Below are 26,773 nucleotides of genomic sequence, written 5' to 3'. Positions count from 1 at the left end.
TGCTGAGCCCCTCTTCCACGTCGGTCCAGGAGACTCTGAGGGCCGCGCCTGCGCAACGCAGCCCTTGCTTCCGCCCTCAACCAAGAAGGTCGCTGGAGGCTTCACTAGACTTTGCTGCTGCGGAGAATGACCAATGTTAAGATGGCGAACAGCGGGTGGGAGTCGCAAGGCGGTCGGCCAGTCCGGAAGCACATGCCCACTGGGGCAACCAATAGGCTGGGGGGTCAAAATATCATTTGGTTTACGACAGCCGTTAATAAAGACGTCGGCCCGTGGCTTCACCTCGTATCGCCGGTGTGCAGGGAGCCCAACTTATAACGACGAATTGCTAAAATAATCGTAACTGGTTGCTCGAAATAGTCCAGCACCTGTAAAAGCACAATGACTGACCCGAGGGTCGCCTATCGGCTCCTTCTGGAATTAAATTTAGAGCCGCTCCTCCCTTAAAATGGTTGGCTCCTTCCACCGCCACAGCGATAGCCCTACTTTTAAACGCGGCCGCTTCCAGGAGCGACTCAGAGCTCCCCGCAGCTCTCGCCGACTGTCCCGCCGGCTGCTCGGCGGCCGCGGGCTGCTCGGCGGTGACCGCCCCCGGGGGCAGGCCTCGCGTGCCCGTTGGCCGTCAGCCCGCTCGGCGAGCGGGGAGCGGGCGCCCTGAAGGAGGCTGGCGCGGCCGCGGTGGGCCATGGCGGCCGCGGACCTGCGGGCCGAGCTGGACTCGCTGCTGCTGCAGTTGCTCGGGGAGCTGGAGGAGCTGGAGGCCAAGCGGGCGGCGCTGAACGCCCGGGTGGAGGAGGTGGGTGCGGGCGCGGGCGGGCGCGGGCGGGCGCGGCGGCACGCTGAGTGCCCGCTCCCCTCTGTCGGCAGGGCTGGCTTTCGCTCTCTAAGGCTCGCTATGCCATGGGCGCCAAGTCGGTGGGGCCCCTGCAGTACGCCTCCCGCATGGAGCCCCAGGTCTGCGTCTGCACCAGGTGAGGAGCCTTGCGTGCTGGAGCGGGTAGGCGGGCAGGGGCCAGCCGAGGCCGCCAAAGGTCCATCCAACCCTCTCGTTCTTCAGCGAGGCCCAGGACGGACTTCAGAAGTTCTGGGTGGTGAGAGCTGGCGCCCAGACTCCAGAGGAGGTGGGGCCCCGCGAGGCAGGTGAGCCCCCCTTCTTCCTGTCCGGCCTTTTCCCCGTGTCAAAGACCAAACGCACAGGATAACTGAGGAGATGATTTTTTTCAGGCTCTTGCGATAGAGGGAACACCCCAGATCTGAAGATCAGAATATCTCAGTCAGGTGGTTTTTTGCCTTAGACTTTTATAGGGAGAAATAGACAAGTTATAGGCGAGGTCCTTTACAGTTGGGATTGTTTTGCAATCAGGGCAAGTCTCAGCTGAACAGAAAATGTTTGTGTCTGGCTAGTTTCAGGGGGACAGACTTCTAATCTCAGTTAATCATTCATGAGACAGAGAACAGGGAGTTGGAGGGTCTGTCTGGCCTTTTAGCAAATTCAGGCAAAATGGGAAAGGTCAGTGGGTGGCTTTGTCACAGGTAGACAAGGGAGTCATCAGCTGGTCTTATAAGGGTCACGAGAACGAGTGGACAGAGACTCCCATCTGAATCACAAGGGGAAGGGTGATTCTTTGTGGTAAGCTGTTTTCTGGAGCATAAAAGGCAGGGGGGATTGTCCAACCATCAGTATTTTCCAGGATCATGAGCTCAGATCAAGTTCAACATTGTCACTGAGAAGACAAAAGCCAGGTAATAAGACCCCCAACCTCCAGCCTTTCTTGGTCCAGGTCTGCGCAGGCGCAAGGGTCTCACCAGGACGGCAGATCGGGAGCCCTCCCCAGCCCCCCAGGACCCTCTGAACTGGTTTGGAATCCTGGTTCCTCACAGTCTGCGACAGGCCCAGGCCAGCTTCCGGGAGGGTGAGTGAACCCTGCCAGTTGGCAGTGTGGCCCTGGGCCAAACTCAGACCCTCTATCTATAGGGAGCACTTGAGCACTAATGCCAGGGCTGCGGTTAGTCTGCAAAGGGCTTCGCAGGTTTTCTCCATTGCAGACTTTTATTGTACACCTGCTGTTTTTTCAAAGAGCATTTACATTTATTGGTTGTTGGCAGTGTTCCAGGCTCATGCTAGGTGCTGGGGATACAGCAGGAAACAAAAAGGACAAACACTCCTCCTGGAGTGTTTATTGAGGGGAGAAAGAGAACATACAAGTAAATAAGTAGGCTGTAAAGATAATGCCAGGTAGTGAGAATTGTTATGAAAAAATAAGATGAGGTGTGGTGGATGCAGTGGGACAGGAGTGGGCTGGGGGAGCTATTTTCTGAATCGTGGCCTGGAAAGGCCTCTCTGAAGAGATGGAGGAGAGAGCTTTGTGGGTGATCTGGGGGAACAGTATTCTAGGGCAAGGGACCAGCAGGGCAAAAGCCCTGAGGTGAGATGGTGTCTGGCGTGGCGGAGAGGAGGCCAGTGGCTGGAGGGCATTGGTGTAGTGCGGAGTGCCAGGAGCAGAGGTCAGAAGGGGCCAGGCTCAGGTGATTTGCGGGCTGTGTAGGCCCTGATGAGGACTTGGGAAGTGATGAGGTGGCTCTGAGCAGAGGGAGCTGCAGTTGGACTTGCAGAGTGACAGGAATCCTGTGGTGCTGGGTGGAAACAGGAGAGCAGAAGGAAGAAGCAGGTGCCAGGGAGCAGCCGGTGGGAGATGCAGGTGGAGGCAGTGGAGGAGGGCTAAGTGGTGGGAACGTGCTCGTTTTGAGAGTTGAAGCCACAGGATTTGCTGACAGATCAATTTGGTAGTAAGAGGAGAGGAGTGAAGGATAAGCCCCTGGTCTCCAGCCAGACCTGGAGAGGGTGGAGCTGCCCTTGCCTGGTGTGGGAAGGCTGCAGACAGCAGCTGAGGGGAAGTCAGGAGTTGGGTGTAGTTGTGTTCCTAGTGCTATCTGGTGGAGATCTGAGCAGGTGGTTGGGCACATGCATTGAGTTTGGAAGAGGCCTGGGCTGGAGAGAGAGATTTGGGAGCCCACCGCATAACACTGGTGTTTAAATTCCCAAGTTGCTGACACAGATGCAGCATTAAAACTGAGATGGGATAAGATCAGCACAGGGCCCAGGAGTGTGGACAGGAGGTGAGGGACAGGAAGAGGAGAAGCCAGTTGAGGATACTGAGAAGCAGCAGTGAGGCAGCAGCAACACCCAGAGGGCAAGCTGTCCCAGAGGCCAAGAGAAGAAAGGGTTTCCTGAAGGGAGGTGATCAGATGTGTGGCCAGCTCTGCTGCCAGGCAGGTAGGTTGAAGACAGGACTGGCCAGTGGACTGGGCAGCAGCTGTTCCAGCAGAGGCATCAGGTGAAAGCCACCTAGAGGTTGATCCAGAGTGTGGACCACTCTTGGGGGCAGAGAAAACAGGTGGCAGGAGAGAGGGTGAGAGCAGTGAGGGCCTGTGATGATGGAGGGAAGAAGGAAGGAAATAAGCACATGAGACAGTGTTATGATCTGTGAATTTTTAGTTCCTGGTGGGTGATATAAGGGGGTCGAAGAAGGAGGAGATGACATTTTAGCAAAGAGCTATGGTGTGGGTCCAGTGACATTCTGGAGCAGAGCCAATGCAAGGCTGTACCTGGAATGCTTTAGGAATGGTACAGAGGCCAGAGAGGCCTGGAGCCTTTCCAGTGTCTGGGGATGTCCAGAGTCCCCTGAGTCCTGTGTGTCACACCTCAGATACCATGGTGACAATCTCTCCTTTTTCTCTAGGCCTGCAGCTGGCTGCAGAAATGGCCACCCTTCAGATCCGCATCGACTGGGGTCGAAGCCAGCTCCGGGGGCTCCAGGAGAAACTCAAGCAGCTCGAGCTGGGGGCTGCCCAACCTGGGATCACAGAGGCAGGGCAGTGAGCACAGCTGTTCTTCGACGTGGCTGCCTCATCTCAGGCCTTCTTCCTTCACAGATTGCCCCTGCCCCCACTCCCACCCCAGCTAATCCTCCCTCCTTAGAATTTCTCTGGTCTCCATGTTTCCAACTTGGTTAGGTGTGAAAGTTTGAAGGGGCAAACTGAGGAATGTTGGAAGTCACTACTGTGAAACCATGTCTAGGCTTGTATTCTGCTAGGACACACGTGGGGCAGGTGCAAAGCTCTTCGGTTAGTTCTTATTTGTGAACAGCTAGAACAATCTCATGGATAAATCAGTTGCGGTTGCATAGCTGGATGAACCACTGCACAGGCAGTGGCAGGGAAGTGCAAGTAGGCCTTCAGCTTCACTAGATCCTCAGAACTGACTTGGAAGGAAAACCATACACGGCTAACATCAGGCCAGTATGATTCCACAGTAACAAAAAACACAAACACCTGAGTAGGTGGGCAGCCTTTGAGCCAGAAAGTAAAAAAGATCTGACTTAGATTTTCAAGGGAACTCTAAGAGACTTTTCACGTTTTTAAAAACCTGCTTTTATCTTTCCAGGAGTGAGACTGAGCCTCTTTTAATTTGTTGAAGGGCCAATTGTATTTCCTGTTCTGGGAACTAGGTGTTCTTGCTTCATTTTCCTAGTGGGTTGTTGGTACTTTTAGTAGTTTCTGGGAGCTGATCTTTATGTTTGGGGGAAATTAGTCCTTTGTTCATAATATGAGATGTAAGTATTTTTTCCCAGTTTATCTTTTAACTTTGCTTATGGTGTTTTAATTGTAAAATACTTTTTATTGTAAAATAAAACACATTACATTGAACTGCACAGAGCAATTGAATAGCTTAACGAATAAGCAGCTATAGTAACCATCACCCATCTCTTGTTGTGTTTTAGTCAATTTTCTTAGTAGAATTGACTCTATCAATCAGCTGTTTGATGATTTCTGGATTTGGGGTTGTACTTGATGTGATGGGGGAATTCTCTACTGTTTTCCTCAAGAACTTGTGTGGTTTCAGATGAGGTATGGGGTGAGTGTTGCATGTACCTTCCCCTTTTCTACCACAGGTCCAGGTACTGTGTGTTGGTCAGTCCAGCCTTCCTGCTGATTTGAGATGCCACCTTGTCCTTTCCCTTACTCCCCGTGTATACCGTGCCAAACTGCAGTTTCCATTCTGTTTGACTCCTCTCACTGTCAGTTCATACATGGGTACCACACTATGTTAATTCTTGAGACTTGAACATATACCTCAGTCGCAGGACAGCGGAGTTTCGGTTGGATTGGTGGAATCATGTTTTTTTGGCCATGTTGAGCTTGATTTGTCAGTGATACGCCCAATGGAAGCTCTTAAAAGGAAACTCCGTGACTGGAGAAAAAAAGACATCCTTCCCCACAAAGGGTGAATTTCAGAGCCAAGTCCTGCGATGGACAAAGTACCAACCACTGAGAATTCTGAGGCCCAAAGAAGTAAAAGATAACACGTTCTGTTTTTGCTTTTGGCGGAAAAGATTCACGTGGAGTCCAGGCCCTGGGTGGGGTCCTTTGTTTTCGAACTCAGTTGTTGAGGTCAAGCAGTAGCCTGTTGTCAGTTCGGGCCTGCGTGTGCCCGTGCTCCCGAGCCTGCAGGCGCGCGCGCCGTGCGGACAAGTGCTCAGGATCCGCTCGGCTCAGCTCCTGGGAAACTTCCAGGGCAGGCGTGCCCGCCGCCGGGAAAGGCCTGGACATTCCGACCGCGGCCCAGGCGGGAGGTGGGGGTTCCTGAGGTCAGGGCAGCCATAAACAGGACACATTTCCGTGAGGGCGGAGCGAGCCTGTGACGCACAGTCGCTGTCTGGGTGTGCGGCCGCCAAGCTGACGTAGGTGATGTATACGTGCATGAGGAACTGTTTCTCGGCGGGTCCCATATGGTCTAGCGGTTAGGATTCCTGGTTTTCACCCAGGCGGCCCGGGTTCGACTCCCGGTATGGGAACAGAAATTACCTGCTGTTTTCTTGGACCTTGGAAATTGGAGATATTTGACAAAATTTTGGCTTCTTGCCCCTAGAACGACTTAGGTCAAATTGAGTGTGTCTTTCCGTTTAAACCTGGAGAAATTGAGGCCCGTGAAGCTCTGGGCCTCATTGTTCTCTCTTTTGATCTAAGTGTTAATTTTCATCACATCATTAGTTATTTTCTCTGTCAGTAACGTATTAATTATATTGGATACCATATACGTTATAGATGTGAATAGCATTATAAATATTTAAATATTAGATAATATTTTAAATATTCAAAATTTATTGTCAAACGGCTGCGGAGAGCCACCCCTGCTTGTCCCCTCCCACACACCGCGGGGTGGAGTGGGGGAGTGGAGGGGAGGAGGGTGGGGAAGGAGGAGGCTCCTTTTGCTTGACTGTCCCTTCTTCAATTTACTTCTTTCCTCTTGCATTTTACTATAAGCATCAAGGAGAAACCAGTCTATGCCTGCAACACTTTGCTTGGAAATCTCCTCAGCTAAATATCCAAGTTTATTGCTTCTGAGTATGACATCATCCTAATTGCATCTTCAAAGATGCTATTTCCAAATGAGATCATACTCAGAGGTTGCAGGTGGACATGAATTTGGAGGAGGACACTATTCAACCCACTACAGAGCACAGGGTGGAACAAATTGCAAGACTAGTGGATTCTTATAGTTTTTATAAATGCTTTCTTGACTCAGTTTTGAGGCCCTGGCTAGAAATCAGTCAGGTCCCCCTCTTGAGTAGCCTGTTAAGTCCACATCCCCAACCACCTCCTTTATCAGGCTCTCACACTCTGGGCCACTAAAACCTGCCCTAATCACCCCAGGGCCAGGTACCAGCCAACCAAGGACAGCCACCATGCCCTTGAACCTGCTGAAATTATTCAAACCAGCCCAATCCTAAACCTGGTTGCCCTGCCTCATCCCAAGGAAACCACCATAAAGGCTTTTGCCCACAGTTCTTCCCTCCCCCTCTGCCTCTTGACCTCAACCTCAGTTATTCTCTGTGTCCCCCACTTTCCCACCCAGACATAATGTATATTCCCTCTCTTGGGAACTTTGAGTAAAATTAGCTATCTTTTCAGTGGCAGTTAAAATTAACTATCCTGATCTGTTTGCTTTACCATACTAAAGAATAATAATAAAACCTGTTGAAACAATTCGCCTAGCAAGCAGGGTGGTTTGGTCCCAGATTGAATGACATGCCACTAGAGTGCCATTGACTTACAGGTTCTTCCAGATGGCAGGAGCAGCTCGGGCAGGCACGCAGCTGGCTGGCATGTTGGTGCTGCGCCCAAAGCTGCTTTTTGGTGCCTCCACCAGGTGTCGCTGTGAATCCCCTCCACCAACTGAGGAACTTGTGAACAGAATCCTCCCCTAATTTCTATCTGAGTCAAGGCATCCAGTGTCCAGGACAGAGCACCTGGGAGCAGCTTCAATTAATTGGCTACTTTTCATGTTGATAGACCCCACTGAAGGGAGTGAGGGGTAATCCCTTCCAGGTGCCATGGGATGTCTCTGATCAGCCCACCTGGCAGCACCGACAAGTCATGGGGCCCAAGAGTCACTATATTCTGTAACAGAGTCGTTTCCTTTGGCCTGTTCCATCCTATAGTGGGAGACTACTCTGTGAGACTCCTCTGTCTTGAGCCATTCACGGGGTCAATGTGAGGGCATCCCCATAACCATGGCACCCCATAAGTCTTGTGGTAAAGGTCATGATTGTTATGTTGTTTAGCTGCCTGACCCAGCGAGGTAGGAGTGACTACATGGATGGAGACTGGTGACACAAAGCTTAGTGAAAAAGGAAAGGAGGGGACACTATTTCTGCCTTGCTTAAGACCTCTGACAGGGAAGTCATGCCATTGATTCAGAAATATAAAACCCTAGGCCACTCTCATGGGCCTTTCTGAGCGCTGCTGCTTACCAGCACGCTAAAGGGCCTTATGCTCAAAACCTGGAGCCTCAAAATACAGAGAAGGCCACTGTGGCTCTCCTGGAAGTGGATCTTGATCCTTCAGAGGTCACTTGGGACATCCTGGAGAGGGAGGCCACCACCCACAGACAGGGCCACTTGGGACCACCAAGAGTTTACCTGATAAACACTCAGAGTCAAAACAGTTTGGGACATACAAGAGACTAAAACAGAAACTAAATTTTTTACCTGCCTAGAGGTATATGCCATTCTAAAAGATTTTATACAAAAAGACAATGAAAAGGGACTTGTACTTCTGACCAGGGGCTAACTGCACTGTCCCAAGAAAAGGCTGTGACAGCGTCTGAGTGCAAACCTCCATCCCTGGGAGGTGGATGGTGATGCCTGGGAGAGAGAAATGGCTGCTTATCGGGGGCTGCTCCCCTCCCCCGCTTTTGCTGTAAGCACCTAGAAAGTCCACGCATAGTATTGTTCGCCAGAGACAGAAACTAGAAACTGTGGATTCAGGCAGCTAAAAGCCTAAAATGAATGAACAAACACAAAAAGGAAAAGAAAAAGAAAAAAGAAACCAAACCACCCAAACCAACGTAGATATAGGCTAGAAAATAAAAAATAAATACATTTTACATGTGTGTGTATAAAGGTCCATGATTTGACTCAATTATAAATGAAAAATTTACTAAAAGAATTTATATAACAAAAAAGATAAAAAGGGCACTGATTGGCTTTGTTCCTCAATAGCATAGGTTCTAAGTTAACTTTAACATCTGCTAAAATGCACCAATTGACAAAGCTTCATGGTCTTAATGCTTGGGCTTGAATTACTGCTATAGCTGGGTATCCCACTAAATTTAAACATTGTACTCCCTATAATCTTATGAAAGTAACTAAATATAAAATAAAAATAGGTATGCTTCACTTGAAAGCCTTGCCTAAATTTCCAATAGTCGTAGTATCCATTGCCCTAAAATCTGCCATATTGGACATAGACCTTCTAACAATGAGTAATAAATTAAAATTAAATTAAGTCTTTGACATTTATAAATTGGCTTGGTAGACTGAGAGCCCCATGGACCCCCAGTTAAAATACTTCATATGCCCAATGTAGCTTAAAACAGAGCCTTTAAGGACTAACACTTATTATATAAGACCTAATTAATAAAGGAGTAATTATCCCCACTGCCTCTCTATTTAACAGCCTAATTTTGCTTGATATTCAACAACAAAAAAAGCATGGGTAGGGGCTGGCCCAGTGGTGTAGTGGTTAAGTTCACGCACTCTGCTTTGGCAGCCCGGGGTATGCAGGCCTGGATCCCTAGTGTTGACCTATGCACCGCCCATCATACCATGCTGTGGCGGCATCCCACATACAAAATAGAGGAGGATGGGCATGGGTGTTAGCTCAGGGCCAATCTTCCTCACCAAAAAAAAAGAAGAAAGAAAAGTATGGGTGCCTCATGGTGGATTACTGCAACCTTAATGGTGTGGTCCCATCCAGTAAGTATCCCATACCTAGTACCCAATGTTATTAAAATTACTGACTCCATCCAATCAACAACCAGTAATATTTTACTATTACAGATATGGCTAACATGTTCATTGCCTATTTCAACAGCCTCTCAGCTGCAGTTTGCCTCATGTCCAAAGGGACACAATATCCTCTTTCCAGGCTGCCCAGGGGGTTCCTCACAGCTTTGCCATCACACACAGTCTTTGCAGACAGGATCTTAGCCGCATCGCCTTTCTCCAGGAGCACTGGTATGATGTTACACTGATGACCCTCCTCCAAGGATGCTCATTTGACACACTCATTAAGGACATACAAGTCCTTTTTGGGTTCTGGTGGCAACGTATTTCTCATTTACAAATTTTTCTTAATCTCACTGATGCTGCCACTTACAAATCAGCCTACCTTAAAAGAGGCCCCTCCAAAGGATTCTAGAATGTGTCCAAATTAAAAGCAACCGGCACTCCCATTAGTACCCTCAGAGACTCCTTCACTGGAGAGGTTTTCATGCCTCATCTCATGCCTCTTGCAGTCTCTGGACCACCTATGATGTCATAAGTTGCCCCAGGGCCTCTGATGAAAGAAGTTGTCCCTCTTAGCCCTGTGCTATATACTATCAACATAAAAATTACTGGGTCCTGGCCCAGTGGCATAGTGGTTAAAGTTCCACATGCTGCACTTTGGCAGCCTGGGTTTGCGGGTTTGGATCCTGGGTGCGAACCTACTCCACTCACTGGCCGTGCTGTGACAGTGTCCCACATACAAAGTAGAGAAAGATGGGCACAGATGTTAGCTCAGGGCTAGTCTTCCTCAAGAGAAAAAAAAACTGCTGGCTACATGCTGAGATGTCCTGGAAATAGAGTCTCTCACAGACCCTGCACCTGTGGCCCTCCTTATCCAGCTGCCCATTATGTTTTGGATCATGGGAATAGCACCCGATGAGCTCAGCGTGGGTACTGAGGCCTCCTTAAAACAGGATGGAGGCAATCCTGGGCCTTCTGGCATACCACCTGCAGGAGGGGATGGCCTCCCCTGTCCTTAGTCCCTTGCCAGATGGCACAGTGCCGGAAGAGGTCACCCCTCATCCAGACTCCTTGGCTGCCTGAGGAGTCCCTGGACATGAATTGAGCGAACAGTAATGGCAATTTATAGACTGTATGGACAGCATTGTCACCATCATGAATGGAGCTCAGTGGGATGTTGCTGCCTCCCATCCCTTAGCTGAGATATCCCTGATAACAGGACCAAGGATCAGTATTTTAGCACTGGATCCTCTGGCCAACAAATGGTCCCATCTGCACATTCACTGCAAACTTTTGTGCCATTGTCTGAGTGTTGTCCCCTTCAGGGTAAAGGACTCTGGAATCTCCTGCCTCAGACACTACAATATAAATCAAAATCTACATATGCTAAGGCCACAGTATGAGGCCTTGCCAGGATGCTTCTTATCCCCTTCAGAGTTCCAGACATTACTGGCAGTAACCAAGGCACAAGTTTTATTTCTCAGAATACACAGTGCTGGGTCTTGAAAAAGGTATTCAGTAGAACTTTTATGTCCCTGATAGTTCCCAGATAACTGGTTTAATGAGAGATATATGGTTTCCTCAAACAACTCCTTTTCAAATTCCGGTCTGGCCAATGTGTCTCTTCTTGCCCCAGGCCTTAATACCTCCTAATTCAAGGCCCCTTGGCCAATTCACACCTCACAACAACTATGATTGTTAATTTTGTGTGTCAACTGGCTGGGCCAGAGGGTGCCCAGATATTTGGTCAAACATTATTCTGGGTGTTTCTGTAAGAGTGTTTTTGGATGAGATTAACATTTAAATCAGTGAACTTTGAATAAAACAGATTGCCCTCCCTAATGTGGGTGGGCCTCATCCAAGTCATTGAAGGCCTAAGTAGAAAAAAAAGACCAGCCTTCTCTGAGCAAGAGAGAATTCTCCAGGAGACTGCCTTTGAATTTCATCTGCAGCATAGAGCCTTCCTGACTCTATGGCACACTACCTTCATATTGGAACTAGGGCATTATTTCTCCTAGTTTGCAGTCTGCTAGCCCATCCTTTAGATTTTTGGATTTGCTAGCCTACTTCTCTGGAAAACTCTGACTAATAAACCAACTTTTAAAAACTTTCCCATCACCCTTTCCTATACTCAAAGGGGGTTATGTTTCACTCCCTTTAATATGGCTCCCCCTATCTTTATAAATTTTCAATCTTATCCTCATCCCAAAAGAACTGGAGGCCAGATTGAGGGCACATATTCTTCTGGGATCCATTAACCATAGATTATCCCATGGGCCAGGTAGTGGTTGATGGTGCTCAGGGCAAGCTGCCCCAGGAAGCACCACTCTGGTATGCGGATTATTTCGAGCTGAAGACAATAAGGATATTTGACCTCCCCCACTAACTGCCTAGAGAATCTGGCATGGTGGCTCATTCCTGGAACAGATCTTCTATCATGATGGCTATAAAGATAATGTAAAATAGATGTTGCAATGGGAGGGGCACCAAGCCCCTTTTATCAAAAAACTCTATCTCTCCCTGACCAAATTATCAATAGATGACCCTGAAAAGAATTGTCCTTCTGCCCCCTGGAGTCCCAGGCCACTACTCACCCCCAACACGTTCCTTTGCCTTTAGCTGCAATACTTAAGAAAGCAGCTTAGACAGAGGGACGAGTTGCTCATTTCTGAGTTTCTCCCATGTATACATGTTATTAAACTTGGTATTATTTTCTCCTGCTAACCTGTCTTGTTGATTATTTGGCCAGCCAGAAGAACCTTAAGGGAAAGGGCAGAGGGAGATTCTCCCTCTTCCCCCTACATGGCCAATCTAGTAGGGGACCCATTTGAGCCTAAACTGAAGTTACACCACCCAAGAAAACCCAAAACCCTCAAAATAACAACAACAACATCTTGTATTTTTAGATATAAGGGGTGGATAATTAATCTGGAGTCTCCCTCTGATCCCCTCCAGGAAATTAAAATTAGTTCTCCAGGGCCATTCCCATAGACAGTGTAGAATACCAAAAGAGGGAGATAGAAAACTCCACTTAGAAAATAAAAGTCACAGAGATAATAATAAAATCAACCCCATACCCCATAATGATGAAACCATACAACCCCTCCGTAGTAAGAATATATGCCAGAGGAAAACCAACAGCAGACAAAAGCTCGTCAAGTGCAGCTGCACACCTTCTAGTCTTATTACCATTGGTCCAGGTGCTTTCATTGGTCTACAATCCAGAGGCCCAGACCTTCCAAGTAAGCCATTATTTACTAAACAGGGCACAGGCTGAGGCCCACATGCCATTTGAGTTTAACTAACACAAACCCTATAACCCAAAGACCTCACAAGCTTGCTCTTCACCAACCAAGCCAACAACTGAGGCAAAGAGCTCATAGTAATTGGTCATATTAGAGGGCCTGCCTACAGGTTAATGCTGAAGCTCCAACCTCAGCCACAGATAATTTAATTTGCAAACAACCCGATGCCCTATTAACAACACCCAAATCAGGCCATATGATTTAAAACCTATTTGTAACAGAACCCCTCTCATCACTCATCTGGGCAAAACCTGGAACTATTGGGAACTTTCAGATTCAGTCACCCTTAATGGGTGCTTTAATTGTGCCACTTGGATTCTGGCACTTTCGTTCATTATGACAGTTTGATGGATATAAACATCACCTCTGTAAACTATGCCTCCACAAACCCCTCAACATAAAAGATATTTACAAGTTAAGCTCCTAGGACCAACATTGCTTTCAAATTACACCAGTGGCTCAGCCTCATTGTAATACCATAGAACCACCTAATCAGGACCCACATCAATCCAAGTGGAAATCTACTGTAAAGGATAACCCAGTCCCACATCCCAGAAGACATCACCCCAGTCCAGGAGCTCGCAGCTGGAGAGGACATCACCTCAGATAATATCACCCTAGCCCAAGACCTGGCTATTGGAGAGTACTGTGCCCCCTGCACCAGAGACGACTTTGTCTAAGATACTAAAGCTAGAGATAAAAGAACAGGGCCCCAAAGTCGAGCTATTGTGTGCTCAAATGTTAACACTCAGGCAGAGGAGTCTATGCTGGCAAACAATCCTGTGGCGGAGCATCCAGAGAGGTAGGAATAAAAGAAGATCCTGGTGTCTGGAGCAGAAATGAGAGTGTCCTCAGAAACAAAGAGGAACCACACCTCCTGCTTCTCCACCTCTGCTCACCACAGTCCCCAGTCAGGCAGTGGCGTCCCAGCTCCTCAACATCAGGGTCCCACTAGTACCCAGGCCAAGCAGACACAATCAGGACTGGGTATCTGCAGGTGTGTGCTCCCTACTCCTAAGCCTCTTCCTGCATATCAGGAGCATGCCCCCTGTGCTGCCCCCTTCCCATCCCCTCCTTTCCACCTTCTCCACCCCGACCCCCAAGCATCCAAGCCAGGGACTGCCAACCCTTTCGCGTTTTTGCATTCACTGGAAAATATCTGAAGACAAAATCATGCTGTTATATTTAAAATATATTGTATGTCTTGAAATTCTAAAACAATGTTTAGAAAGAAGAACATGCTCTATGTTTCTTAAATAAATAACATAAGTTTCAATTTTCATTTACCTTTTCAAATATTCAGAGGGTATTTGCCCTTCCAGAATTTGAAATAAAATCTTAAAAATTTTGTTTTTATTGTGGTAAAGCACACTTCATAAAATTTACCATCGTAACTATTTTTAAGTGCACAATTCAGTGGTATTAAATACATTCACATTGTTGTGCAACCATCATCACCACCCATCCTCTGAAATTAAATCTTTCTTCAAGTATATTCTTTTATTACAGACTTCTGTAAGTTAAAGTTAGTTGCTGTAACAGATAAACTTGAAAATATTGGTTGTTTGAACATCACACAAATTTATCTTTACTTCAACAGGCTTTCAAATATCAAGTGACTGCTTACTGATCTTCCTCCAAAAAGAAATTCAGGAACCCAGGTACCTTCAATTTCTGGATTTGTCATCACCAACATATGGCTTCAAAATCTGGCTATGGTGCTTGGGTTTGTTCCCCTCGGTTGTAAAGGAAAAAATGGTACCTCATGAGTGACATTTTCACAAACCTGTGTAGGGGAAACATAACTTCCATGCACGTTTACTTGGACAGGACTCATTCACATGGCCATACCTAGGAGCCAAGAGAGTGGGATGGGAGTCTGACTGTGAGGCCAGAGGGAAGAGGAGACAAGTTTGGCCACTAAGGCTTTTGATTTTTATACTATGTGTATAAATGCTGATTTTATTTTATTTTATTATTATTTTTGTGTGTGTGTGAGGAGATCAGCCCTGTGCTAACATCTACCAATCCTCCTCTTTTTTTGTTGAGGAAGACCGGCCCTGGGCTAACATCCATGCCCATCTTCCTCTACTTTATATGGGGCGCCGCCATAGCATGGCCTGCCAAGCAATGCATCGGTGCACGCCCGGGATCTGAACCGGTGAACCTCGGGCCGCTGCAGCGGAGCGCATGCACTTAACTGCTTACGCCTCCGGGCTGGCCCCTAAATGCTGATTTTAGAACCAACAATTTTCTTGCACACATTTCATCCAATAAAAAAGGTGACTCTAAATCTGATTCTACAAATTCACCCCAGTGAATGGACTTCAGAGAAAAGTACAAGTATGTCAATCAATGCCCTTTAAAGAGAAATTCATGTTGATTTCCAAGGGCAGAAATTAAAATTGTAAAATATCCAAGATTATAGTTATCTTTAAGAAAAGAGATATGATGAATATATTCAGTAATATTTAGATATGGGTTGACCTTGGTGCCTTCCCTCAGTCACAGTGACAGATATTCATGTGTCCAGTGTGGTCTGTATTGTTATTCATTCAACATGCAGAGAGAATGGCAGGGGTCTCACTCTTTTAAGTGTTTTTAGCACATTGCACTGTTCTGCAGCTTATGGGTAATAAATTAGATGGACATACTGATTATCTTCTCTAGTATCAAATAAATTAGTCCTTACAAAATGGAAAAGTGACTGAAAAAGATTTCTGCCAAGAAACAATGAATGAAGTTAATTCAATCACCAAGTGAACAAGAAAATGGCAAAGTGATGTTTGTGCTGTGAGGAGGAACTCTTCTGCCAGACACACACACTGGATGTTGAGGCAACAACTGTCTAATCAGATATGATAAGTAAGCTAACAAATCAAAATTATTAAAAAATATTTGATATTTAAATATATAGATTCTGTTATAATACATTTTTATTTCAAAATACTTAAGATTTGCTCAATTTAAAGGTGAGTAAAGCATTATTTGTTTATCTTTAAATTGTGGTAAAATACACAACATAAAATTTAGCATCATAACCAATTTTAAGTTTATAGTTCAGCAGTTTTAAGTAATTTACATTGTTATGCAATGAAAGGGATCAGAATATGTCCCCCCAAAATATGCCACTTTGGCATAAGGATTATTTTTGAGCTGAAGGCAACTGAGAAACAATAGACACAGGAGGAATTCTCTGCCATCCCCCTTTCTGCCTAAAAGGAGGACATGAATCCCCTTTGTGAAGGTGCTCCCCTCTCTCTTCTGTACCAGGCGGAAGAAAACAACCATTATCACTGGAGACAGAAAGTCAGTGAGATGGGGCTACACAAACAAATCTTTATAAAATAATCTTTATCTTCCATTGGTTTTCCCCTGTATATTTACTTTCCCATGATTTACTGCTCCAAAAGCCCAAACTACTTTTCCTTTGTTTTGCTTCTTCTCCACAAATTTATGGCCCTTTGTTAAAATGACATATAAGCCCCTGAGCCTAATCACCAATTTGGGTGATTCTTCTTTTCTATGAAGGCCTCTGCATGTGAAAATTAAAATATTGACAAGAAATAGGCGCCGGCCCAGTGGCGCAGCGGTTAAGTGCGCGCGCTCCACTGAGGCGGCCTGGGGTCCCCAGGTTCTGATCCTGGGCACGCACCAATGCACCACTTGTCAGACTGTGCTGTGGCGGTGTCCCATATAAAGTGGAGGAAGATGGGCACAGATGTTAGCCCAGGGCTAGTCTTCCTCAGCAAAAAGAGGAAGATTGGCAACAGATGTGAGCTCAGGGCTAATCTTCCTCACACACACACACACACAAAAATATATATTAACATAAAAAAAAAATTTGTATGCCTTTTCTTTTGGTAATCTCTCTTTTGTTAGTTTAATTCTCAGGCCTGTGTTACTAAAGGTCAGAGGACAGAGGAAAAGTTTCTTTCCTCTCCTACAGCAAGCGATTTTCAGAACTCTTTTCATCTTGCAAAACTGAAACTCTACACTGGTGAAACAACTCATTACCCCCTTCCCATGGTAACCACTATTATATATTCTTTATCTACGAATTTGGCTACTTGGAATTATTAGGTACTCTAAGTACTTCATACAAATGGAATCATACAATATTTGTCTTTTTGTGACTTTTCTTATTTCACTTAGCATAATATCCTCAAGTTTCATCCATTTTGTATCATGTGTCAGAATTTCCTTCCTTTTTAAGGCTAAATAATATTTCATTCATTGTATATACCACATTTTGTTTATCCATTCATCTGTCGATGGACACTTGGGTTGCTTCCATCTTTTGGCTATTGTGAACATTGTTGCGGTGAACATGGGTGTACAAATATCTATTCAAGTTCCTGCTTTCAATACTTTTAAGTATATATACGGAAGTAGAATTTCTGGGTCATGCGGTAATTCTATTTTCATTTTTTTTGAGGAACCATCATACTGTTTCCCACAGTGGCTGCATCACTTTAAATTCCCACCAGCAATACACAAGTGTTTCAGTGTCTCTACATCATCACCAAAATTTTTTCTTTTCTTTTCTTTTTTTTAATAATAGCCATCCTAATGGATGTGAAGTGGTATCTCATTGTGGTTTTGATTTGCATTGCTCTAATGATTAGTGATGTTGTGCATCTTTTCATGGGCTTATTGGCAATTTTTATATCTTTTTTGGAAAAATGTCCATTCAAGTCTTTTGCCCATTTTTGAATTATGTTGGTTAGTTGTTTTATCTCAAATTTAATAATTGTTTTTGAATGCCTTCATAGTTTTCACGGTAACTACAACTGTGTTACAGTGACATGTAATCAATGTTATAAAGAAATCAGCATTCGCTAGGGAACCGGTAGAGGAGTAGCATTTGGGAAAAGCACTGGACGGAGAACAGAGTTCAAGTCTTTGCTCCTCCATGGACTGACTTTTCTGAGTTTCACCAGAAAATAAGGGTAATGATTCTTTCTTTTGTTTGTTTTTCAATTTTTTTGTTGATGTGTTGATAGTTTATAACATTGTGAAGTTTTAGTTGTACATTATTGTTTATCAGTCACCATAGAAATGTCTCCCTTCACCCCTTGTGCCCACCCCCCCAACTCCCTTGCCCCCGGGAACCACCAAACAGTTCTCTCTGTCCGTGTGTTAGTTTTTCTTCCATTTATGGGTGAAATCATGTGGTGTTTGTCTTTTTCTCTCTGGCTCCTCCAGGTCCATCTATGTTGTTGCAAATGGGACAATTTTGTCTTTTTTTATGGCTGAGTAGTATTCCATTGTGTATATATACCACATCACCTTTATCCCAATCACCAGTTAAGGGACACTTGGGTTGCTTCCACTTCTTGGCTATAGTGAATAATGCTGCAATTAACATAGGGGTGCATAAGCCTCCATGGATTGTTGACTTCAGGTTCATTGGATAGATACCCAGTAGTGTATCATAAATAGCTGGATCATAAGGTATTTCTATTTTTAATTTTTTGAGGAATCTCCATACTGTTTTCCATAGAGTCTGCACCAGTTTACATTCCCACCAGCAGTGAATGAAGGTTCCCATTTCTCCACAACCTCTCCAACATTTGTTGTTTTTTGTCTTGGTGATTATAGCCATTCTAATGGGTGTAAGGTGATATCTTAATGTAGTGTTGATTTGCATTTCCCTGATGATTGGTGATGTTAAACAACTTTTCATGTGCCTATTGGCCATCTTATATCTTTTTTGGAGAAATGTCTGTGCAGACCTTTTGCCCATTTTTTAATTGAGTTGTTAGTTTTTTTGTTGTTGAGATATATGGTTTCTTTATATATTTTGGAGATTAACCCCTTATCAGATATATGGTTTGCAAATATCTTCTCCCAATTATTAGGCTACCTTTTCATTTTGTTGATGATTGCCTTTGCTGTGCAGAAGGTTTCAGTTTGGTATAGTCCTATTTGTTTATTTTTTCTATTGTTTCCCTTACCTGGTCAGACATGGTACTTGAAAACATGCTGCTAAGACCAATGTCGAAGAGTGTACTACCTATGTTTCCTTCTAGAAGTTTCATGGTTTCAGGTCTTACATTCAAGTCTTTAATCTATTTTGAGTTAATTTTTGTGTATGGTGTAAGACAATGGTCTACTTTCATTCTTTTGCATGTGGCTGTCCAGTTTTGCCAACACTGTTTAATGATGAGACTTTCCTTTCTCTATTCTAGTTCTTGGCTCCTTTGTCGAAAATTAGCTGTCCATAGATGTGTGAGTTTATTTCTGGACTGTCGATTCTGTTCTATTGATGTTTGTGTCTGTTTTTGTGCCAGTACCATGCTGTTTTGATTAGTAGAGCTTTGTAGTATATTTTGAAATCAGGGAGTGTGATACCTCCAGCTTTGTTCTTTTTTCTCAGGATTCCTTTAACTATTTGGGGTCTTTTGTTGTTCCATATAAATTTTAGGATTCTTTGTTCTATTTCTGTGAAAAATGCTGTTGGGACTTTCATAGGGATTGCATTGAATCTATAGATTGCTTTAGGAAGTATGCACATCTTAACTATGTTAATTCTTCCAATTCAAGAGCACGGAATATATATATTTCTTTGTGTCTTCAATTTCTTTCAGCAATGTTTTATAGTTTTCAGTGTACAGATCTTTCACCTCTTTGGTTAAGTTTATTCCTAGGTATTTTATTCTTTTTGTTGCAATTGTAAATGGGATTGCTTCTTTCTTTTTTTTTTTTTTGAGAAAGTTTGGCTCTGAGCTAACATCTGTTGCCAATCTTCCTCTTTTTCTTTTTTTTCTCCCCAAAGCCCCAGTACATAACTGTATGTCCTAGTTGTAGGTCTTTTTAGTTCTTCTATGTGGGATGCCACCTCAGCATGGCTTGTGAAGCAGTAAGTAGGTCCACGCCCAGGATACAAACCGGCAAACTCTGGGCCACTGAAGTGGAATGTGCGAACTTAACCGCTATGCCACCAGGCCAGCCCCTGGAATTGTATTCTTAATTTCTCTTTCTGCTACTTCATTGTTAGTGTATAGAAAAGCAACTGACTTTTGTATGTTGATTTTGTATCCTGCAACTTTGTTGTGTTCATTTATTATTTCTAAAAGGTTTTTGGTGGATTCTGTAGGGTTTTCTATATATAAAATCGTGTCATCTGCAAATAATGACAGTTTCACTTATTCCTTTCCAATCTGGACCCCTTTTATTTCCTTTTCTTGCCAGATTCCCCTGGCTACAACTTCCAATACTATGTTAGATAAGAGTGGTGAAAGTGGGAGTCCTTGTCTGGTTCCTATTCTTAGAGGGATAGTTTTCAGTTTTTCTCCATTGAGACTGATATTAGCTGTAGGTTTGTCATAAATGGCCTTTATTATGTTGAGGTACTGTCCTTCTATACCCATTTTATTCAGAGTTTTTATCATAAATGGATGCTGTATCTTGTCAAATGCTTTCTCTGCATCTACTGAGATGATCATGTGATTTTTATTCTTCATTTTATTAATGTGGTGTATCACGTTGATTGATTTGTGGACATTGAATCCTCCCTGCATCCCTGGAATAAATCCCACTTGATCATAGTGTATGATCTTTTTACTGTATTCAGTTTGCTGGTATTTTATTGAAGGTTTTTGCATCAATGTTCATCAGTGATATTGGCCTGTAATTTTCTTTTTTTGTGTTGTCCTTTTCTGGTTTTGATATCAGGGTAATGTTGGCTTTGTAGAATGAGTTAGGAAGCTTCCCCTCCTCTTCAATTTTTTGGAAGAGTTTGAGGAGGATAGATATTAAGTCTTCTTTGAATGTTTGGTAGAATTCACCAGAGAAGTCTGGTCCTGGGCTCTTATTTTTGAGGAGGTTTTTGATTACTGTTTTGTTCTTCTTACTGGTGATTGGTCTATTCAAATTGTCTATTTCTTCTTGATTCAGTTTTGGAAGGTTGTATGATTCTCAGAACTTATCCATTTCTTCCAGATTGTCGAATTGGTTGGCATATAGCTTTTCATAGTATTCTCTTATAATCCTTTGTATTTCTGAGGTGTCTGTTGTAATTTCTCCTCTTTCATTTCTGATTTTATTTATTTGAGCCCTCTCTCTTTTTTTCTTGGTGAATCTAGCTAAAGGTTTGTCAATTTTGTTTATCTTTTCAAAGAACCAGTTCTTGGTTTCATTGATTTTTTTCCCATCATTTTTTAGTCTCTATTTCATTTATTTCTACTCTGATTTTTATTTCCCTCCTTCCACTGATTTTGGGGTTTGTTTGTTCTTCTTTTTCCAGTTCCTTTAGGTGCATTGTTAGATTGTTTATTTGGGACTTTTCTTTCTTGTTGAAATAGGCCTGTATTTCTATAAACTTCCCTCTTAGAACCACTTTTGCTGTATCCCATAAATTTTGGCATGTCACATGTTCATTTTCATTTGTCTCCAGGCATTTTTTGATTTCTTCATTGACCCAGTCATTGCTCAGTAGCATTTTATTTAATCTCCACATATTTATGGCTGTTCTGATTTTCTTCCTATAGCTGATTTCTAGTTTCATACCATTGTGGTCAGAAAAGATGCTTGGTATTATTTCAATCTTCTTAAATTTATGGAAACTTGTTTTGTGGCCCAATATGTAATCAATCCCGGAGAATGTCCCATGTGCATTTGAAAAGAATGTGTATTCTGTGGTTTTTGGATGGAATGTTCTGTATATATCTACTAAGTCCGTCTGTTCTAGTGTGTCATTTAAGGCCAATGTTTCCTTATTGATCTTCTGTTTGGATGGTCTATCTGTTGGTGTAAGTAGGGTGTTAAAGTCCCCTACTATTATTGTGTTACTGTCTATTTCTCTTTTTCTATCTGTTAATAATTGCTTTATATATTTAGGTGCTCCTGCATTGGGTGCATAGATATTTACAACTGTTATGTCCTCTTATTGGATTGTTCCCTTGATCATTATGTAGTGCCCTTCTATGTCTCTTTTTACAGTTTTTGTTTTAAAGTCTATTTTGTCTGATATGAGTATTGCTACCTCAGCTTTCTTTTCATTGCCATTAGTGTGGAGTATCTTTTTCCATCCCTTTACTTTCAGTTTGTGAGTGTATTTAGGTCTGAAGTGTGTCTCTTGTATGCAGCATATATATGGGTCTTGTTTTTTTATCCAATCAGCCACCCTATGCCTTTTAATTTGAGCATTTAATCCATTGATATTTAAAGTAGCTATTGATAAGAATGTACTTACTGCCATTTTTTAACTTTTTTTCTTGGTGTTTTAGTAGTTCTTCTGTATTCCTTTCTTCTTCTCTTGCTCTCTTTCCCTGTGGTTTGATGGCTTTCTTTAGTATTGCATTTGGGTTCCTTTCTCTTAGTTTTTGTGTATTTATTATAGGTTTCTGGTTTGCGATTACCATGGGGTTCATATAGAGCAACCTAAATATATAGCAATCTACATTAAGTTGATAGTCTTTTTAGTTTGACCTCTGTCTGAAAGCTCTACTCTTTAACTCCCCTCCTCCTACAGTTTATGTTTTGATATCATATTTAACTGCTTTTTTGTGCATTTGTATCCATTACCCTCCTATCATGGAAATAGATAATTTTTTCTATTTGTGGTCTTCTCTTTTCCCCTTCAATAAGTCTCCTTAGCATTTCTTGTTGTATTGGTTTCTTGGTGACAAACTCCTTTAATTTTTGCTTGTCTGGGAAACTTTTTATCTGTCCTTCCATTTTGAATGATTACTTTGCTGGGTAGAGTATTCTTGGCTGTAGGTTTTTTCCTTTTAGCAGTTTCAGTATATCTTGCCACTTTCTTCTAGCCTGTAAGGTTTCTGCTGAGAAGTCAGCTGATAGCCTTATGGGGTTTCCTTTGTATGTAACTTGTCTTTCTCTTGTGGCTTTTAGGATTCTCTCTTTATCTTTAATTCTGGACATTCTAATTATGATATGTCTTGGTGTGGGCCTCTTTGGGTTCACCTTGTTTGGTGCTCTCTGTGCTTCCTGTACCTGGATGTCTGTTTTCTTCCTTAGGTTAGGGAAGTTTTCATCTCTTATTTCTTCAAATAGTTTCTCTGCCCCTTAGTCTCACTCTTCTCCTTCTGGCACACCTATAACATGGATGTTAGAGCACTTGATGTTTTCCCAGAGGTCCCTTACACTGTCCTCACTCTTTTTAATTATTTTCTCTTTTATCTGTTCAGCTTGGGTGATGTCTTCTGGTCTTTCATCCAGCTCGCAGATCCATTCTTTTGTATCCTCTACTCTGCTTTTGAGTCCCTCTAGTGAATTTTTCATTTCCAGTATAGTATTGTTCATTTCTGATTGGTTCTTTTTTATACCTTCTGTATCTTTGTTGACATTCTCACTGAGTTCATCTATTCTTCTCCAAAGATCAGTGAGCATCCTTAACACTGTTTGAACTCCCTGTTGGGTAGGTTGCTCATTTCTGTTTCACTTGTTTCCTTTTCTGGGGTTTTGTCCTGTTCCCTTACTTGGAATGTATTCCTTTGCCTCCTCATTTTGCCTCTTTCCCTGTGCTTGTGTCTATGTATTAGGTAGGTCAGCTACATCTCCTGCTCTCGGAGAGGTGACCTTATATAAGTGATACCTTATGAAGCCCAGCAGTGTGCTTCCCTCCATTCTGAATGTTCCAGGAGTAACCCCTATGTGGGCTATGTGTGTCCTTCTGTTGTGGTGGGGTTGCTCTTCCTGTAGATGCCTAGGGAGGCTGAGCTAGGCCCCTGGCCAGCTGTTGTAATGCTCAGCTGCATGTAGTTTTTGTGGGCCCTTCAGTCTCTTTATTGGGTGTGGGCTGTCCCAGCACAGTTGGCTACAAGGTCTAATAGCACATTCATGTTGCTGTATTTCTATTAAGTGAGTAGGCTCCCAGTGTGGCAGGTTGTTAGGCACAGGGGCTTACAATTGCTATAAGCCTTGGGTCTCTTGTCAGCTCTCTGAGGATTGCAGCCAGGTGGGACTGGCCTCAGGCATAGAAGCACCCAATTGTTTCAGGCTTTGGAAGGTGGGGCCCAACCCCCTATGTGGGTCTTTGAGAAGCACAAGTCTTCTGCAGCTGACAAGCCCTGCTGCCCACAGGTCCATGCACACAGTCACGTGTGCATGGGCCCTGACCTCCTGAAGTGGACCCAGTCTCTCTAAGGCAGGAGCCCCACACACTCCACCTCTGCCCCACACTCTCCACCTGCTCCTTGCACACACCCTGCCCCACAGAGATGGACCCAGTTGCCAGGCTGTGGAGAATCCAGGCAGCTCCCTTAGCCAGCCCAGGAGTTGCCCTAGGGTTTGTTGTTGGGTGGGTTCAGTCCCTAGGGTGGGCTGCATGCCCTGGCTGAGCTGGATTAAATTGGTGCTCTAGTGGGTGGGGCAGACCCTGGGCTAGCAGGCCACAGGGCGAACTCCAATGGCATCTGCCAGTGTGTCACAGCACATCCACACCATGTCACAACAATAGCTGCCACCAATGACCCCGTCCCTGGAGAGGTCTCACCTTTCACCAAGATGCACTCAGAGCCTATCAGGTGAGTCTCTTTTCACCAAAGGGCTGTGCACCTTTCTTTCTGGTGATTTTAGGTTTCTTTCTGAAATGGGTGAGTTTGTGCATGGGCCCTTTAAGAGCCGGTTTTAATTTCTTCATGAACCAGCCTTTCTAGGGGTACTCCCCAGTGTTTTAGTAGCAAGCAAAGTCAGATATTATGCCACTCATCTCGATTGTGCTGGGCAAAAACTGCCTATAGCGGGCATGCTCCCCGGCTCAGAGCCCTGCTCCTCCAGGGAAGGCTGCGTACCTTTGGGCTGCTCCCTGGCGGCCTTGAAGCACTGCAGCTTGTGAAAGTCGTGTTTTTCCTCTCCAGAAGGGAATTTCTGCCTCTTCCATCTCAATTTGGATTGTCATTTGTTGCAGGAGTTCCTCTTATCCAGTTTTCAGTTCTGTCTCAGGGGTAAGTTTTCCAAAAGTAGTTGTAAATTGGCTGTGTCCATGGGACGAGGTGAGTTCAGAGGCTGCGTATGCCACCATCTCGACTTCTCTATCCAATTCTTTTTTCTTTTATCTGTTCAGCTTGGGTGATTTCCTCTAGTCTTTCGTCCTGCTCTCTGATCTGTTCTTCTGTATCATCTACTCCGCTATGGATTCCCTCTAGTGAATTTTTCATTTCCATTATTGTATTCTTCAATTCTGACTGATTCATTTTTGTATTTTTCAATTCTTTGTTAAGTTCTCACTGTATTCATCTATTCTTTTCCCAGAATTGGTGAGCATCCATATGACTATTAGTTTTTACTTTTTATTAGTTAGATTGTTTACCTCTGTTTCATTTAGTGTCTGAAGGCTGAATTTCACGGATGATGAAACCGGGGTACAGAGAGGTTAAATAACTGGTTCATGGTCACTCCACTATTAAAGAACAAGCTCATGTGAACCCAGACAGTCCAACTCTAGAGTTCATATTCTTCATCACCACTCTATGATAGGGTTTTTTCCTACAAAAGACACTACTATTATCAGAGTTAAAAAAATGGAATTCATTATTATATTAAAGAGATCATTAAATAAAATACCTGGGGCTGTTGAAAGCTGCATGTTGCTTTCAACAGTGTGATTTTGGCAATACTAGCTAAGTCTTTCAAACATATACGTACAATTCTATTTACAGAAGGAATAATTCTGTAAAAGAAAGAACAATTTATCAGAAGATGGAATGTTGTTGGGAAAAGAATCTGTATTTCTCAGGGTACAGGCTACCCTGGTGTAACAAAGGGATTCAGAAACAGAATGGTTCAACAAAGAAGAAAGTATCCTTGGTCATAACCTTGCAGAGTTTAGCTGACTAGGGTTTGTGGATGGCTTGTTCTCACAAAGTAATCCTGGGACCTAGGTTTCTTCTATGTTGTTGATCTATTATCTCCCAAATGTTGTCCTCTTCTGCGTCATTGAAGAGGGTTCATCTAACACTCTGTGCACATTCCAGTGTCAGAGAAAGGTGAGATTTTCACACTGGAAAAACAATTCCCAAATTTTTGTTCATACAGATGGCTTTTAAGGAATAATTCAAATTATTTAATAGATTCAGGACTATTCAGGACACTCATTTCTTCTGATGTGAATATCTTTAAGCAGTTGTACATTTAATTTAATCATCAAAATTATTAGAAAAGAGTTGTTTATAATATTGTATTATTATCCTTTTAATGTACCTACCTGAAAGTTATCTTGTGTAGATAAACTATGTTAATTATAAATCTAAAGACCTTTGAATATTGTCTGGCACGTGGTAAGTGCTTAGCACAAGAAGTTATTACCATTATGTCTATCAGTTATTTGGAAGCAAAGACAGCTGTTCATATTTTTGGCATGATCTGTTGTTGTCTTATATTCATTATTGTATTTATATTAAATAGCATTTTGGTATGGCACCATAAATAAGAAGATTATGTCTTATATTACTTCAGATTATGTTTTACATAAAATATGATATGCACTAATATAACAAGGAAATTACAGGGCAAATGCAAATAGTCTAAATCTTTCATGTTGCCCATAGATTATGTTACTTGTATGTAATAACATTATATACAGGCTGTCTAAACTATGTTATAAAGAGTATAGAGTAGTCTTAATTTAATTAGAATTTAATTTAATTAGAATTTCAGCATTTCCTCAACTTGAGTGTTGTCTCCAAAATCATAGAATTTGTTGACCATTTTTGCCAACACAAACCAACAGGATAAAAATTTCCTAATTATAGAAATAGACATGAATGAAAACAAGGTGAAAACTTAGTTTATAAAAAAGACCAGGAAAATGAAAAGAGCCCATAAATATATGATGACATAATGCTTATACAAGATAAGACGCGAGCCAGAAAAGCATATTATTAAACAATAAATGTTTATCAAATACTTATCAAAAACAAATAACAATAGCTGTAAATATAGAGTCTGGACAACAATGGATATCAAAGCAAAAATAAATCATGGCTTAAAATGCCATTGATACATAAGGAAATTTTTAAAATAAATTAAGTAGAGGAAAATAATGCATATTTTAAAAATTGAATGTTAGTTGACAGTTTTGAATTAGTAAAAATTTTTAAAACTTTTAGCTCCTAAAAGAGAGCTTGCAATTCATTTTAAATGTTTAAA

General features: G+C 43.2%; 1 protein-coding gene and 1 non-coding gene across 6 annotated transcripts; both read left to right on the top strand.

The window, feature by feature from the left end:
- The first annotated feature begins 45 nt into the window (after positions 1-45).
- On the top strand, positions 46-4,712 carry VMA22 (vacuolar ATPase assembly factor VMA22). 5 transcript variants are annotated; one of them, XM_087434977.1, is made up of 5 exons: positions 46-294; positions 868-971; positions 1,058-1,140; positions 1,767-1,913; positions 3,741-4,712. In XM_087434977.1, the coding sequence occupies exons 1-5, from the start codon at positions 127-129 to the stop codon at positions 3,878-3,880; spliced, it is 642 nt and encodes a 213-aa protein (XP_087291103.1). In that variant the 5' UTR covers positions 46-126; the 3' UTR covers positions 3,881-4,712. The 5 variants fall into 5 exon arrangements, with proteins under 5 accessions (XP_087291103.1, XP_087291104.1, XP_087291106.1 ...); XM_087434978.1 differs by having other exon boundaries at positions 59-294; positions 1,782-1,913; XM_087434980.1 differs by having other exon boundaries at positions 245-796.
- A 1,071-nt stretch (positions 4,713-5,783) lies between these two features.
- Positions 5,784-5,855, top strand: TRNAE-UUC (transfer RNA glutamic acid (anticodon UUC)). Its single transcript has one exon. It is a non-coding gene; the product is annotated as a tRNA-Glu (tRNA).
- Positions 5,856-26,773: the final 20,918 nt, after the last annotated feature.

This window comes from Ceratotherium simum, chromosome 9 (assembly GCF_057802395.1).
Source record: "Ceratotherium simum simum isolate JZ-2026a chromosome 9, ASM5780239v1, whole genome shotgun sequence".
Lineage (NCBI taxonomy): Eukaryota > Metazoa > Chordata > Mammalia > Perissodactyla > Rhinocerotidae > Ceratotherium > Ceratotherium simum.
The sequence above is the reverse complement of the archived record's forward strand: the minus strand, read 5'-3'. Positions and strand labels throughout refer to the sequence as shown.

What these genes read in the sequence shown, in the direction of transcription:
- VMA22 (XM_087434977.1), top strand. Translation starts at nt 127, where the DNA reads ATGACCAATGTTAAGATGGCGAACAGCGGGTGGGAGTCGCAAGGCGGT. An exon ending in GGCTTCACCTCGTATCGCCG is followed by an intron (nt 295 to 867) that starts GTGTGCAGGGAG and finishes CTCTGTCGGCAG; the next exon opens with GGCTGGCTTTCGCTCTCTAA. An exon ending in CCAGGCCAGCTTCCGGGAGG is followed by an intron (nt 1,914 to 3,740) that starts GTGAGTGAACCC and finishes CTTTTTCTCTAG; the next exon opens with GCCTGCAGCTGGCTGCAGAA.